We start from the raw sequence: 15,419 nt of genomic DNA, 5'->3' as shown, positions 1-15,419 counted from the left end.
GAATCTATAAACAGATGGATGTGGTGAACCACAACTTCTGCTCGTCTAACTCTGAGGCCTCTTTGAGGGAGCTTTATTCTTAATCTACAACACATATGACAGGAGAGGTCCTTAAACACAACAGTGTATCTGTTTAGGCGGCCTAAAAGGGTCCACACAAAGCTGACCCACTGGAATTTAGGAAAGGCTTAAATTGTCTTTGAAGCATACGTATCACACACGATAACGCCCTTGGGATTCTTGACACATTGCACTCCACCCATTGGAATATAAACAATCCCAAAATTCTGGCTTCATATAAAACAAACATACTTGCCACACTATTTTATTATTTGACAGGGCAATTGAAGGCAAACTTAAGTCAACATTGTATGGTACTGTTTTTATTATTGACTGTACACATTATGCCTTAAAATACTTTATGCTGTTGATGATTGTGTTCTGTACTGCATTGCAGCACGCCTCGTATACGGTATGCGCATTCCGTCTTAAAATAAACCCAACATCTGAACAGCTAATCTTACGTTTAGTTAGATTTGGGTAACTGTGCAGGGGGCCTCAGAAGGAGATTTCACATGCCCTGAATTTTTGTGGAATTGGTTGAGGAATACATTATTCTACCTTCAGAGAACTGAATGAAATAGTCATGTGCATCTGTGGAACTGGATTTTTGACTTGTAAAAACATGGGCTTCAAAGTAATTTCATAACCTTTATTCTACATAGAGCCGCACAGTAAAGACAGACTGAAGCACCCAATTCACCCAAACCATATTTGATAGCAATCAATGTTCCAGTACAATTAATATATCAAGGGCTAATATGGAGATACATCCCTATATACATTTGAAATGCAAATTTTGTAAGCCATTCCAGAATTTAATGGCAAATATGCTCTAATGCATAATGAACTATCCTTATTGCTAGAATTTTCAGTAAATTATGTACAGTTATTTAAAGTTATACTATAGATATAGATAAATTAATAACACTTGTTTTGATGTTTTTTTTAAGCTTTTTGATGGATATTATTTGTTTTTAGTTCCAATTAGCCGTGTATGTAATGAAATGTGGTTGATAGCAGCTTATCAATACAGTGACTTTTACATATGTTTTTATGTATGTCTACACCATATAATATTCAACAATAAGCCCCGTTATTAGTATTGACGCGGTGTACATTTTGTTTATATGAACTTATGCTTCTACATTAGCAAGAGATGTTGCTTCAGTTGCACAAGGATATGGTAAAACAGGTCAATATATGTCATTGCCCTATGTTCTACAAAGCATCATCCATGATGACTGGTGCCTTTTTATAATGTGCCAAGAGGATACAGGTTGAACACTCAAAGTAACACAAAACTTCATATGTTTTTGCATTCTTGTTCATGCAAGGAATTAATGTTACTCAAGATGCTATACTGTTATATCCTCTTTTATATCCTCTAGGTGTATATACTGGTTTGTTGCCTGTATAGATATTGAACTTGTAATAGAAATCTAGGTTCCCTGGCTGTCCCTATAAGTCAAGAAAATCAATGATACCTGAGGTCCTTAACTTTTGCTGTCTTCTATATGTTGTGAAAATCAATGATGCCTGAGGATATAATCTTAATTCCTACACCTGCAGGAACCAGGGTGCCCAGCTTTTAGGAAATTATCTATTTCATTTTTTTCTGTTACCTCATGTCCTTAAAACCTTGAAAAAGAACCATCCTTTGCAAGATGACCTAATGAACAAGAATGTTATGCTCTCATGATGCAGAGCAGGGTATTACATAGACATGATCTTCATATTTATGTACTACCTTGGTCTGCGTTCAATTTCATATTTGTTAGAGAAATATGAGATATAGCAAATTTAGATGATATCATAGAAACAACAGATACATCATTCAACATGTTTGTACAGTACTGAAGCAAGATGAAAGCACAAATCTGTAACGTCTACTGATTTCCATGTCATCTAATTCTACAGGGAGATGTTTTAGTAACTATTAAATGACTTTCAATTCAGGTTACTGGCTGGTACACGGAAACCATATGCTTATGGGCTGTGCATATAAACTTGTGCTTTGCCAGTCAGCTCCATTAACTGTGTTTGTGAGATATTGGGACATTAAGTTATTTTGATGACCCAACATTTCCACACCCTATATTACTTGGGGGCATTTGGCCACATTCAAGATAAGTTGTGGAAAAAACATTTAGAGAAAGAAAGATATTTTGCTTTCATTGATAATATTAAAACTGCACACCAGAGTTGAGACCACGTGTAGGCAGAAACATCACAGCATGGAATGAATATGATGTAAAGAGGCAGGCGTGTCTAAAGTGAAAGAGAGATAATAGATTCTACAGAATTATTGTTCTGTAGAAAAAAAATATGCTCTGCCTTGAAAGCTTTGTTTAAGTTGCAGCATATGTTAAGGGGCATCTTGTGTGAAGTGGGTTGGATTATAATAATGCACCATGATAAACTATAACTTCTTTTCATACCATTGGAAATAATTCTGGTCTCTAATGAAACCATTCTTTGCTGAAGAACACTGTACTGGAAGTGGATCAAGCAAAAGCTTTTGAGCTATGCTATAGTTGTATTATTTAGGATCAAATATACAAACCATTATCTCAATGGAGGAAAATACATTAAAATGGAGAGGTTTTAATAATAATAATGATAATAATAATAACTCATTTATTAGAAACATGGACTGAGTGTTAACAAGCCCTGAGGTCATAGAAGGAGGACACAGTGCATTGAGAAGATCTTCCAGCCTGTGACCATTAGTTGGATAGCACTAATTGGGACACATACGATTACCCTGTGTTTGATTGAAGGGACAAGATTTACTCTAAATATCTTTTCTAGGGTTCTTTAAGTCTTGATTGCAGTAAAATAGGCAGGATAAAATAAATGCAATAAATGCAAACTCATTGCTCATTCTCATGTGAGTGGAACACCATACCAAGATATATTTGATTTTCACATATTTTGCGGAAAGCACTATGATTTTTTGTTTGTTTTTTTCTTTTTCTATATATTGACACGCGATATTGACACAACGAACGAAAACCAATATAAGTATTTGTTTATTTTTTTCTTTATTATATTGCACTTGTATTGCATTAACAAATCACCATTTTTTACAATTTTAGGCGCAACACTTTATTCTATTTTTGGATAAAATAAATACTCACTAGAACGTTTTGCATGGCTCATCCTCTACAAACATTTTCATCTTCCTCGATTTGGTAGACCCCAGAGTTTGTAAACTGTGTCAGGCACAGTTAGCTTTTAAGTTCGCTCTGGCTCTTTCTGATCTCAGTGTGGTCTCCAGGCTGTGTATGTTGTTGTTAGGACTCAGAGACTGTAATTGACAGAGTTATGGTTTAATTTAGGTCTATTCTTTCCAAACAAACAAAGTAGTGGGCATATGAAGTTTGTAATTTTGCTTTGCTGACTTTTAAAACAATTAAGTCAAAACAAATACATTTGTACCAAAATGTAAAATACAGTAGCACATTCAAATGTCAAACTAATTTGCATATAATGCTTAAAGGGGAATTGTCGTTGTTAAAGCTTTTAGCATAACTAATATGTTTAATTCAAACTACACGTAGCCTATGTTATGTTTTAATCGCTATGCTTTGGAGGAGATTTTTTTTTTTTTTTTTGATTTTCATTTGTGTGTTTGTTTAATAATAGTCTTGCTCTACAACTCATTAATGGGTTTCGTAACTGGTACATTTATTTCCTTGTTTTCTTTCTTGAATAATTACACTTTTTAGCGTTTGTATATTTATGAGAACCCAAGTAATAACTTTCCTAGCCGGAAATATACTAAACAAAATTGTAATGATAAAAATAAATTTGTATCATCAGCCCACAGGTAACCTTTGCCAAAGTAATATATATATATATATATATATATATATATATATATATACTTAATAGGAATACACAGGTACATTAATCATAGTAGCAAAAAGTGAGATGCACACCACCGAAATTTGGCACATAAATGTCACGCACAGCGTAGAGTATGACCTGTAATCAGGCGGAACAGCGTGTGCAAGTCCAATAGACAGAACCACAAAGTCCAGCACAGAATAGCCAAAGAGCAAGCCGAGGTCAGGAAGCCAGAAGTCAGGATCGTTGCAGGGTAAGCCGAGGTCAGGAAGCCAGAAGTCAGGATCGTTGCAGGGTAAGCCGAGGTCAGGAAGCCAGAAGTCAGAATAGTCGTAATGTAAGCCGGAGTCAGAAGCCAGGAATCAATAACAGGATACGCGTACTGAGATGACACTATACAAGATAGGTACAACCATCAGAAGGCAAGGCTGGGATGTTTCTGAGACTCTTAAATAGGCAGAGGAAGTCCAGGCATCAATTACCGAATTCCCGCCAAATTTTCAAAGTGCCGTTACGTCACTTCCGGTTCGCGGCCATCTTGGGATTGGCAGAACGTAAAATTCTAAAAGGAGTTGTAGTACCGGCTGGCGCCACTAGATGGCGTGCAGAGGACCGCGTGCACGCAGCAGGACCCGACCTGGCTCCTGCAGAAGACGACCGACGCGAGGAACCACGAGGTCTTCCCCTTCCTCGCGGTGGCGGAGGCTGTCTCGGAGAGGCGGGAGGTCTGCCTCTCCTCCGCGGCGGTTGCGGCTCCCGCGGCAAGGCGGGAGGTCTCCCCCTCTTCCGCGGCGGCTGAGGCTGCTGTGTTGAGGCAGGAGGTCTCCCTCTTTTCCGCGGCGGTTGCAGTTGCTGCGGCACGGTGGAGGGTCTCCCTCCTCTCCGTGGTGGCTGCGGTTGCCGTGGCACGGTGGGAGGTTTCCCCCTTCTCCTCGGCGGCTGCCGGTCCGAGGACCCAGAAGCACCGGCAGCCAGGTAAGTGACAATAAAGCGTTAAAAAAGGTCCTTAAAAATCTTAGATCCTTTTCATATTAACATCCAGACCTTAGAACAGGTGGCTGTTTACCACTTTTTAGTGGACCAATTTTTAAATGATTTTCCTTTGCTGATGAAGATGTGATAATTAGAACTAGGATAGCAATCAATAAAGATGGGGATCCAATTTAACCATTCCAGTGTTAAACAGCACACTGGCATCCAGATCTCACTATTTAATGTTTTTGGTTGTTTGTTTAAAGAAACAATTACATTTTTTTACATGACCTTGTATATTTCGTACCCATTGTACAGCGCTATGTAATTTGATGGCGCTATAACAATAAATAATAATAATTTTCTGTAAATCGTGCTGTTTTGTAAGATTTCTATTATATTACAAGTACTGTAAAAAATAGAATCCCCACTGGCCGTAGCCCTTTGGATAGAATGAACATCTGGGCTGCCCAAGCACTCACTGTCTCTAACCTGGCAAGTCTCTGCTGCTCCTTTGAACACTCTAAGGAAAGACATTGATCTGAAGAGCTCCAAGCACTGCTACCAATGGCTCTTTTCTGATAGAGGGCAGGGTTCAGAGAGATGCCACAAAAACAGCCAAATTAAAGAGAGGTTGGGGGGAAAGTATCGGAGTCATATTACAAACACTATGGTGGTATCTAAAGAACATTACATACTTTACCTGGCAAAATATACATTTCTTTTTTTTTTTCACAAGACATACATAACATACATAACATACATAACATTAAAAAAAAAATTTACATATACTGATAAAATCTATGACTATATATTAATATAGGTATATATGTACATGTATGTATATTTTTCAGGTTTAATGATTTTTTTTTTTTTTTTGGCTTGTTTTGCGTAATTTCATTAAATATGATATTTGAATAGATAGATATAGTTTATACTATTTCTATGAAATAAGAATTGATTGTGCTCCTCACCCTCGCTGGCCTTAAAACACGTCCTCATTCCTTGCTGGTTCAAGGAATTTCTTCACACTAATGGCGGAAATAATGTTTTTCCTGCACAGTGTGTTGGGTCTGACTGTTTTTTTTGTTTATGAATGTTGTTGTCAAGTGTTTTCTAGTTGGAGACTGAGGGATAGGGAGCAGTGCTGGTGGAGGACGGGAAAACAAATTTTCCATGTCCCTTAAATTGATGACAATCAATGCACAGGGCTTAAATTCTCCATATAAGAGATCATATCTGTATGATACATTAATTAAAGAGGGGATAGATATTGCATTTATTCAAGAGACACACTGGACTCAAATTATAGAAAAACCTGCTTGGAAATACCATAGATACCGACATGTTTATGTATCTTCTCTTTTAGATAAAAAGAAGCGGGGAGTAGCCATATTGATATCAACTAAAAATAAATTTGAGTATATACATCATGAAGCTGATAAGGAAGGAAGAAGGATTATACTAATCTGCAATATAAATGACGTTACTTATACTCTGGTTAGCCTATATGCCCCATCAGAGGGATCAACAAGATTTCTTAATTTAGCTATGGAATCAATAGAAAAAATTTCTAAAGGCTCACTGATTATAGCAGGCGACCTGAATTGCATAATTGATATTGAAAAAGATACTAAGACCTCGAAGAATCGTAAATCAGATGTATGTTTGAAAACTAGGGCCAAAGCATTTTCCGAGTCTTTGTCTAAACACGGCCTTTATGATGTCTGGAGGGTGCAACACCCTGAGGAAAGAGACTACTCTTTCTTCTCGAATGTGCACCAGTCATATTCACGCATCGATTATTTTTTAATGCCTGGTCACTCTTTAGAAATCTCTACTACTTCTCTGATTGGAAACATCTCATGGTCTGACCATGCTCCAGTATTTATTTCTATCAAAGATAATCCTCAATATAGAACAAGAACTCGCTGGAGACTCAATGAATCTCTTTTAAAAACAGAATCCGACAAGATAGATTTGATAAAACAAACAACATCTTTTTTGGAGCAGAATGACAATAATGAGACCTCAGACTTAAATTTATGGTGCACCCTAAAATGCGTTCTTAGGGGATACTTAATAAAAAAGGGTGCCTGGATTAAAAAACAGAGAGGTAAAGAACTTGCCGATCTATATATTGAATTGGCAAAACTTGAGAGACTAAACAAACAACACCCATCCAGAGATTTCTTGAAGCAGTTAGAGACTATTAAAGAATTGATAATTATTAAACTTAAAATTAAAACTGAAACAATAATGCAAAGATTGAAATCCAGTTGGCACTATGGAAACAATAGAGTAGGGAAAAATCTTACTAAAAGATTGAAGGCACAAATTGATTCATCTAGAATAAAAAAAATTATACACAACGGAATAACCTGTATTTCACCAACACAGATAGGTAATGCTTTTAAACATTATTATGAAACCTTATATAACTTGCCCGAACCTAAGATTGCTACTACTGATATAGCTCAATTTTTAGAGACCTTGCATCTTCCAAAACTTTCTGCAGAAAAATTAATACAATTAAATCAACCACTAACGACTCAGGAGATTACTACTGCAATTCGTAATTTAAAAAAAGGGAAAGCTCCAGGCCCCGATGGTTTTTCAGCTATATTTTTTCAAGTTTTGAATTCAGTAATTTCTCCCATCTTAACAAAATCTTTTAATTCTATTTCTACTGGAAGAAGCTTTCCAAAAGAGATGTTGGAGGCGAGTATATCACCAATTCCTAAACCAGGGAAGGATCCTTCATTGGTTGCTAACTACAGGCCAATATCTCTCATCAATTTAGATGTGAAGATATATTCTAAGATCTTGGCTTCTAGATTGGCTCAAATAATACAAGATTTGATACATCCAGATCAGGCAGGATTCATTCCTGGTAGGGCGGGAGAAGAAAATACGTGTAAAATCTTCAATATCATGGAACATATACATAGATATAAAATCTCCTCAGTTATAGTAGCCTTAGATGCCCAAAAGGCATTTGATAGGGTTAATTGGAAGTTCCTAGCTGAAACACTTCAAGCATTTGGTTTAACAGGTCTCTTTTATGATTTAATTATGGCTTTATACACATTTCCGGTTGCAAAGATCAGAGGCCCCTTTCTAGACTCAGATATGTTTCATATTTATAACGGTACAAGGCAGGGTTGTCCTTTAGCCCCCTTGTTATATGCTCTAACAATTGAGCCTTTAGCAGCCTATGTCAGAAACTCTTCTAATATCTATGGTATAAATATTGATAAACATGAATATAGCATTACATTATATGCAGATGATGTTTTATTAACATTATCTGCTCCCTTATTATCTATCCCTGCTCTTTTAAAAGGAATAGAAACATTTGGACACTACTCTAATTATAAACTTAATTTATCAAAGACTCAGATGATTCCATTTTATCTTTCTGAATCTCAGATATCTACAGTTCATGGGTATATTAAAAATAATGACCAGACACATCAAATTGATTATTTGGGGATCATAATCGGACCTATATTGGAAGATATTGCTGATATAAATCATAAGAAACTCTTTTTAGAAATAAAATCTTCTCTAGCAAACTGGATGAAACTTGAAATCTCTTGGATGGGTCGTATTAATATTCTTAAAGCTTACATAATTCCCAAAATTCTATATCTTTTTCGATTAATACCTTTTTTTGTTTCGAAAGAGGTTATTTTAAAATGGGAAAATTTACTGTCTCAATTTGTTTGGGCAGCTAAAATAACAAGATTACCCTCGGAGCTTCTTAAAAGATCTATTGAATCTGGGGGTTTAGGCTACCCTGATATAAAGGAACTATACGAAGCCTCCCAAGTAGCTTTTATGATGGCCTGGGGCTCTACAAAAGAGAAAAGCTCTCTGGGTTGGTTTAATATACAGAAATATAATCTTAAAAAATATAACTTTAAAAATCTTGATCCCTTCTTGCTGTTCTGGTTACCTCAACCCCAATTTCAGAAGAAAAATTTTCCGAGCTTAATAATTGCTGATATATTATCCTCCTTCTATAAGATCAAAAAGAGGTTCGTAAAAGGGACTCCATTTACAAAAAATTGTCCCCTGGATGTCTTATTATTTTACATACCTGACCTTGTATTGGATAATTGGAAAACTTCAGGAATAAAGCAGATAGGAGACCTGTACTTAGAGGAAAATCTGGCTTCTTTTTCTCTTCTGATTGATAGATATATATTACCGTCAAGAGAAATCTTTAAATATATTAGATTAAAACATTTTCTAATATCAAACCCACCATCTGAATGTAATCCTTGGTTGAAATTTATTACTTCGTGTACCTCTAAGGGAACCCTGTCTAAGATTTTGAAATCTTTTAATAAAACTCTTGATAAGTCTAAGGCACATAAACACTGGGAGAAAGAATTGGAAATTACTATTCCCTTGGATTCTTGGTATAAATCATGGCAATTTACTAAAAAAGCAACTCACTGTATAAATCTTCAAGAACTCTTTTTTAAGATTATATATAGATGGTATATGGTCCCTACTCGTATAGCTAAATTTCATCCAAGGAACGGAGATAGGTGTTGGCGATGCCTTGTTGAACAAGGTTCGCACAAACATATTTGGTGGGATTGTCAAAAGCTAACTCAACTTAAGATAAAAATATCTGAGCTCTATCTGAAATTGTTTGGATTATATTTGGAACTTTCTCCTCAAAGGTTTTTGTTTCATTTAGAGTTTATAGATATTAATACTAATGAGCAGATTTTATGGGTTAATATACTCTTGGCGTTTAAAATCTGTATTGCTAGATATTGGAAGAAACAGGATTTACCAAATTGGCAAGAAATTAAAACGCAAATAAACTTGCAAAGTAATGTAGAAAAATATTTTTTTCTAAAGAAGCTATATCAAGAGAGAGGTATGAGTGCATTTGGCAGAATTGGTTTCAAATAATAGATTAAAAACTCCCTGTGCATTAATATAATATAACCACAGCACTGCTCCAATGGCCAACTTGCCGGCACCCCTCCAGAGACGGACAGTAATGTCCGCCGCTGGAGGAGCAGGCTTGCAAGAGAGCGGTATCGGAGGTCTTTAACAGACCTCCGGCTCCCTTGAGTGATTTTAAGCCGGTTCCCTTGAACCGGCTTAATATCACTCAAGGGAGCCGGAGGTCTGTTAAAGACCTCCGATACTGCTCCCTTGCGATCCGCGCGGCAACTGCTGCTGTGGGCGCGGCTTCAGTGCCGCCGGGATCTGACAACAAGCCCCGGCGGCACTGAAGCCGCGCCCACAGTGCCCTCTGACCCGGAAGAAGACAGAAGAAGAGGAGCGAAGAGGAGGATTGCTGTAAGAAGAAGACTGCTGTAAGAAGAAAAGAGGTAGAAAAGAAGGTAGGAAATCATTCAGTAAGACTGAGTGACAGTGAGAGTGGATTGGTATGTGTGGAATCTGTGGATTGGTATATGTGTGGATTGGTATGTGTGGAATCTGTGGATTGGTAATGATGGTTCTTAATGCTGCTGTTGGCTATTGTTCATGTTAAGTTATTCAGTTATTGTAATAAATATTTTAGCCCATTTTTTAGCTCAAAATATTTTTTCCTTTTTTTTCTCCTCTAAAATCTAGGTGCGTCTTATCAGCAGGTGCGTCTTATAGAGCGAAAAATACGGTATGTTACTTCTCATATTTTGTCCATCAGATAAAAAAAATATTTCTTAGAATCTTTTGGGCAGATTGAGAGTATCGTGGGCCTGGTGCTGAGGTATGAAATAGACATAATCTTAACTCTCCAGCATCCATGTGTATTGGCTAAAGATAACATCAGTGCTCAGCAGATAATATAGAATAGAATCTTATGTGATGGGATTGGGAGTAATCAGTACACTAAAAACAAAGTCATGGGATGCCTGAAGACACAATTTAGTGCTACTAATCATTTTTAATAAAATATGCAGATTGAAATAGGATAAATAACACAAAACCTTTACTTTTCCTCTCACTGATTTCTGGGTCTAGAAAGTTTTGTCCTCTGACATGACTACAAATTTAGGAGGGCACTTTATCACTGGAGAAGTAAAAATAAAATAGTTCTATTTATTCCTACAGTAAGTAAAGTGCCAGGAAACCGACGACCAAGCACACACACCAAAACAGGCTCTGCCACAGACACCCCAAAACACACACCAGGACAGGCTCTGCTACACCGACACCCAGACACACACACCAGGACAGGCTGTGCCACAGCGACACACACCAGGACAGGCTGTGCCACACCGACATCTGAACACACATCAGGACAGGCTAACCCACAACTAAGCATTCAAAATGTGTTTTCTACACTGCTTTGTCATTAACCCCCCTTTTGTATTTTTGCCCTCTTGTGTTTTGATGCCCCAGCCAGGCCCTCCCTTTAGTATTGATTGTTCCCCCACAAATAGTATTGATTGTTCCCCCACAACCTTGTGTATATTGCCCCCCTTTGTGCATTTATGCCCCCTCATATATTGATTTCCCCCACCCCTTTTGTATTGGTTAATGTGATGTCCCCCTTTAGTATTGATTTATGTTATGCCCAATAATATGTTATTTTAATTTCACAAGGGAGTTTCCTTGAATATGGGTCCCCTTTCCTCTAACTATTTTTTTGGAAATACAGTTCAGCTTTTCTTTTTTCCTGCTCTCCTCCAATGTGACGTTACTCTCCCTGTCACAAGGAAGTCTTCTGTGAGCCCACCCCCTTGAGCATCACGCCTTGAAAGGGGTGGGACGAAGAGCCGCACTGAGGCACTGCCACTGGGCGGCACGGTTTATTTAGGTATCGTTTACTTTTCGTCATGAAAACATGCAGCTGACGAAAACCATGATGAAACTTTTCATCAACAAAATTAACATTGCTTAACGGGGAGGGCAAAAATCACGTTTAATATATCACTGGCAAATCTTTTATTTCTATCTTTTAATTGGATAATTTCTATTATTCATGTTTTGTTCTTTTTGGTAACAGGACACAGTCCTGTGAATGAGTTGCTTCTGTTTATATATGCCTGTTATTGTATTATTGCTGTGCGTTGTTGCTGTTAATATATTTTATTTAGGACTCTCTAGTTAAGAAGATCAATAACCGGGTCATTCCTAAACTAACCTTGGATCAGTTCCCTGACAAGGCAACATGGCTCCCTAAGATATGAAAGGGGAGTTAGTGTGTTGTTTTTGTTGGCATAAGCCTGTTATTCTATTGCTGTCTGTTGTTGATGTTAATATACTTTTTACTCATATTTAGAATGTATTATTATAGCCCTTTTCTGTTGTACCCCTCACCCCTTTAACAATACGCTGTACTTCCGTGAGTCTCCCTGGTGTCTACAGAACCACATAGATGTTTCCCATGCAAATAGAAGGCACCCTTTCTGGTTAGTCCCTGAATCCCACTTATCCCATTGTACAGCGCTATGGAATTTGATGGCGCTATATGAAACAATAAATAATAATAATTGCATGTTTAAATCTATTGGCCACATTGACGATACACCCACCCACCACACTCATACCCATAGATAAGAGAGAATTGATTTGTGACATGTGTCCTTTCCCCTTAAAACCATGTTTTTCTCCAATAAATGGTTACTTGCTCTTTTGCATGCAGACTGGTGTGTCATGTCATTACTGGGGTTTGTTTGGAAAACTTTTTCCCAGAGGAGCTTGGAGCGGCTACCCGGCTATAGTTGAATTACACTACAAGAAATGAGACAGCAATGGTCAGGAATCCTGCAGTCAAACTGTTTCCCGGTACACATTTTTTTTTTGTCATAGCAGAAAAAAGATAGTATTTCTAATTCTTGTTTATTAAGGTTAATGCCATGTTCCTGACAGCATTTTCTTATTCCACTGATAGTATGTGTTGTTATATCCATGTTGGAAACACTGGAACTGGTGAAGAAAATGCATAGAGCTGCAATTGAATTCTACACATATTTCAAACATTGTGAAGCATTAAGCTTAGTTATTTCTTACCATTTTACCAAAGGACACCAAAGTGTTTTCTAGTGATAATCTTGTAAACTATCTGATTTATGGAGAAATACACTTTCTTAGAAATACACTTTCTACAGAGAAATACATATTCCTTCAATAAATAGTGACATATGTCACACAGTATTAAGAAGTTAATAATATATCAAAGTTAGTAATGCACCATATTTGCAAAATTGTTAAGTTATATAACAGAGCCCATCCACACAAAGAGACAAAGTAGGTCAAAATCAATGTCTGAACTTTGCGAGTATATGTAAGCCAAAACAGTATGAACAAAGCAGTATCACTTTTTGTTTTAGCCTGCTGTCTCATCTCATTAAATAAAAAGTGGATGCCACATAGCCACTGGTTGCCTTAATGATTCCATCATAAGTTCCCAGTGACCATAATTTGACTTGGTCTTCTGGTTTCGTAGCGATGCCTGTCCAATAAGCTTCTTCCCATTGGCAAATGACTCATAGAGTGAAATAAGGATCAGACAGTGAGTTTTCATAGGATCTGGCAGGCTAAAAAGAAATGTCTCATTGAATACAGTCACTTTGGATTTTGCCCGTAAACTAGATTTCTGATGCTTTTGCTTGTGTTGGTCGCTGAAGACATCTATTCTTGCATAAACATCTACAATAAATAAGAACACAATACATATTACAATACAATTAGTAAATGATAACAGTTTCTGGTGTTTTTCTTATATCTCATTTATCTATATACACATTTAAAATGTGAATGTGCCAAAAGAAAACTGTTGCCATCACATTTATTATAACTGAATTTGCTAAAATGTTCATAGATTGTGCTTTTTGTGTTTTAAACAGTGATTTTATTTTAATATGTCAGGGACCTACATCATCTCCCCGCCGCATCCTATGGCCTGATGATGCAGGAGGACAGACCGGGGGCAGGACAAGGTCACCACGAACTATGAACTCTAGGAGGAGGAGGGTCTCTGAGATCTGGAGGGAGGAGCCAGGTTTTGTCGGACTATTTTGTCGGACTATTTCACTAATCCATCATTGCTTGATTGTTCAAGTCCCTTCCTATATTTCCCATAACTCATTGCTGGATACTTGTTTTGAATTATATGGACTTTGGCCTTGGCTTGCTTATGGACTTTGCTGATACTCTCTTACCCCAGACCACGGATTGCTGTATGGTACTGTTTCTGCCTTTTTGTCTATTACTGCTCTGTGGAATAAACCATTGCTGTTGTACCATTCCCTGGTTTTCCATCTGCTACTTATCTTGTTTCTCTTTGTGCTGTGCTCCAACCCCTACACACCTGACAAAATATTTATATAAACAGCAAGAGACTTTCACCCAAGAAAAAAAATTGGAAAAAATAAAACCAACATTGCAAATAGTTTCCTGATGTTCCCTCCAATGAAGAAGGAGCAATTGCTTAATATAATGCGTGTTGCTGCGCGTGGGATATGGCGTAATGGATTAGGATACCATGTTCGCTGCTCTTAGGAATGGTGCTGAGAGAGACAACAGCAGGGCCATTCGAGAGCTGTTTGCTCAACTGCATTCCCAGGCTGTGGTTCTATGGGTGCCTTCCGAGTCTGGTGGGGCTGTGGAGGCTTCAGCTGCTGGATGGGCATCTGGTGGGGCAATGGTATCCCCATCTGGTGGCCTGGAGTCTAGGGGGCCAGCGGGTGCGCCTCTTGGGAGACAGAGCTCAGGTGGGGCAGGCACTGTTCTGTGGGGCTGCGGAAGCAAAACCTGATAGTCAAGAGTCAGGCGGTCCTTCGGAGACCTCATCCAGCGGGCGTGTGCTGGCCCGAACCTCTGCCCTTCTGCTAGGCTGTGCAGTCAGAGCTCGGTATAGGAGCAGGAGCCTGGCTGCAAGGCCTCAGGCGTCCTGGGAAGCGTCTTCCAGGGACAAGTGGCCTTTTCCTCTGCGGCACACTTGTTGGCTCCGTGAAAATGGCACGTGGGTCTCACGAGGCTACACAGTTGGTCACGGGACCCATGAATTCACACTCTGTGGTTTCTTGTGAGGCAGGCATTGGAGGCCTTGGATTTCAGGCACACCTAGGTATGCTAAGACAGAGGGAAAAGGGATGCAGCCCGACAGAATAGGAGGACCAAGAGGCGCTGTCAGGCTTGCAATGGGGGGCCTAGGGAGGCAGGACAGAGGGCGGCCCATCTAGAGGAGGGAGGCCAAGGGGTGAGTGACTCAGGGGACCGCGAGGGGTCCCCTGGGGATGAGGATGGTGCTTCACCTAAGTGCTGGGGCCGCTTACCTTTGGGGGGGAAGGGAGTACTCAGAGGATCATAGGTTCCGGCCTCTCAGGTGAGGAGCCACAGCTGGAAAGTACGCCCACTGAAAGTGAGAGAGAGCATCAGCCCCTAACCATGAACCAACCGGCTATGTGGGCTCTATATGGCCGGAAACACTCCATACACCTGACCCAGACCTAGCCATAAACATAGAGGGATGGTATCCGAAATTCGCGAAGAACGGAGACATCTTTATGGAACGGTGAATGTAGTTATTATATGCAAATTCT

General features: G+C 38.5%; 1 protein-coding gene across 1 annotated transcript in view; it reads right to left on the bottom strand.

Annotated features, from left to right (window-relative positions):
• Positions 1–12,698: 12,698 nt before the first annotated feature.
• Positions 12,699–15,419, bottom strand: part of LOC128467408 (synaptotagmin-A-like) — a 28,636-nt gene continuing 25,915 nt past the window's right edge. The window contains exon 7 of the mRNA XM_053449054.1: positions 12,699–13,524. Coding sequence (XP_053305029.1) covers positions 13,223–13,524 — 302 coding nt within the window. The 3' untranslated portion in view covers positions 12,699–13,222. The remainder of the gene's footprint in view (positions 13,525–15,419) is intronic.

The sequence above is a fragment of the Spea bombifrons genome, chromosome 10 (genome assembly GCF_027358695.1).
Source record: "Spea bombifrons isolate aSpeBom1 chromosome 10, aSpeBom1.2.pri, whole genome shotgun sequence".
Taxonomy (NCBI): domain Eukaryota; kingdom Metazoa; phylum Chordata; class Amphibia; order Anura; family Pelobatidae; genus Spea; species Spea bombifrons.
The sequence above is the reverse complement of the archived record's forward strand: the minus strand, read 5'-3'. Positions and strand labels throughout refer to the sequence as shown.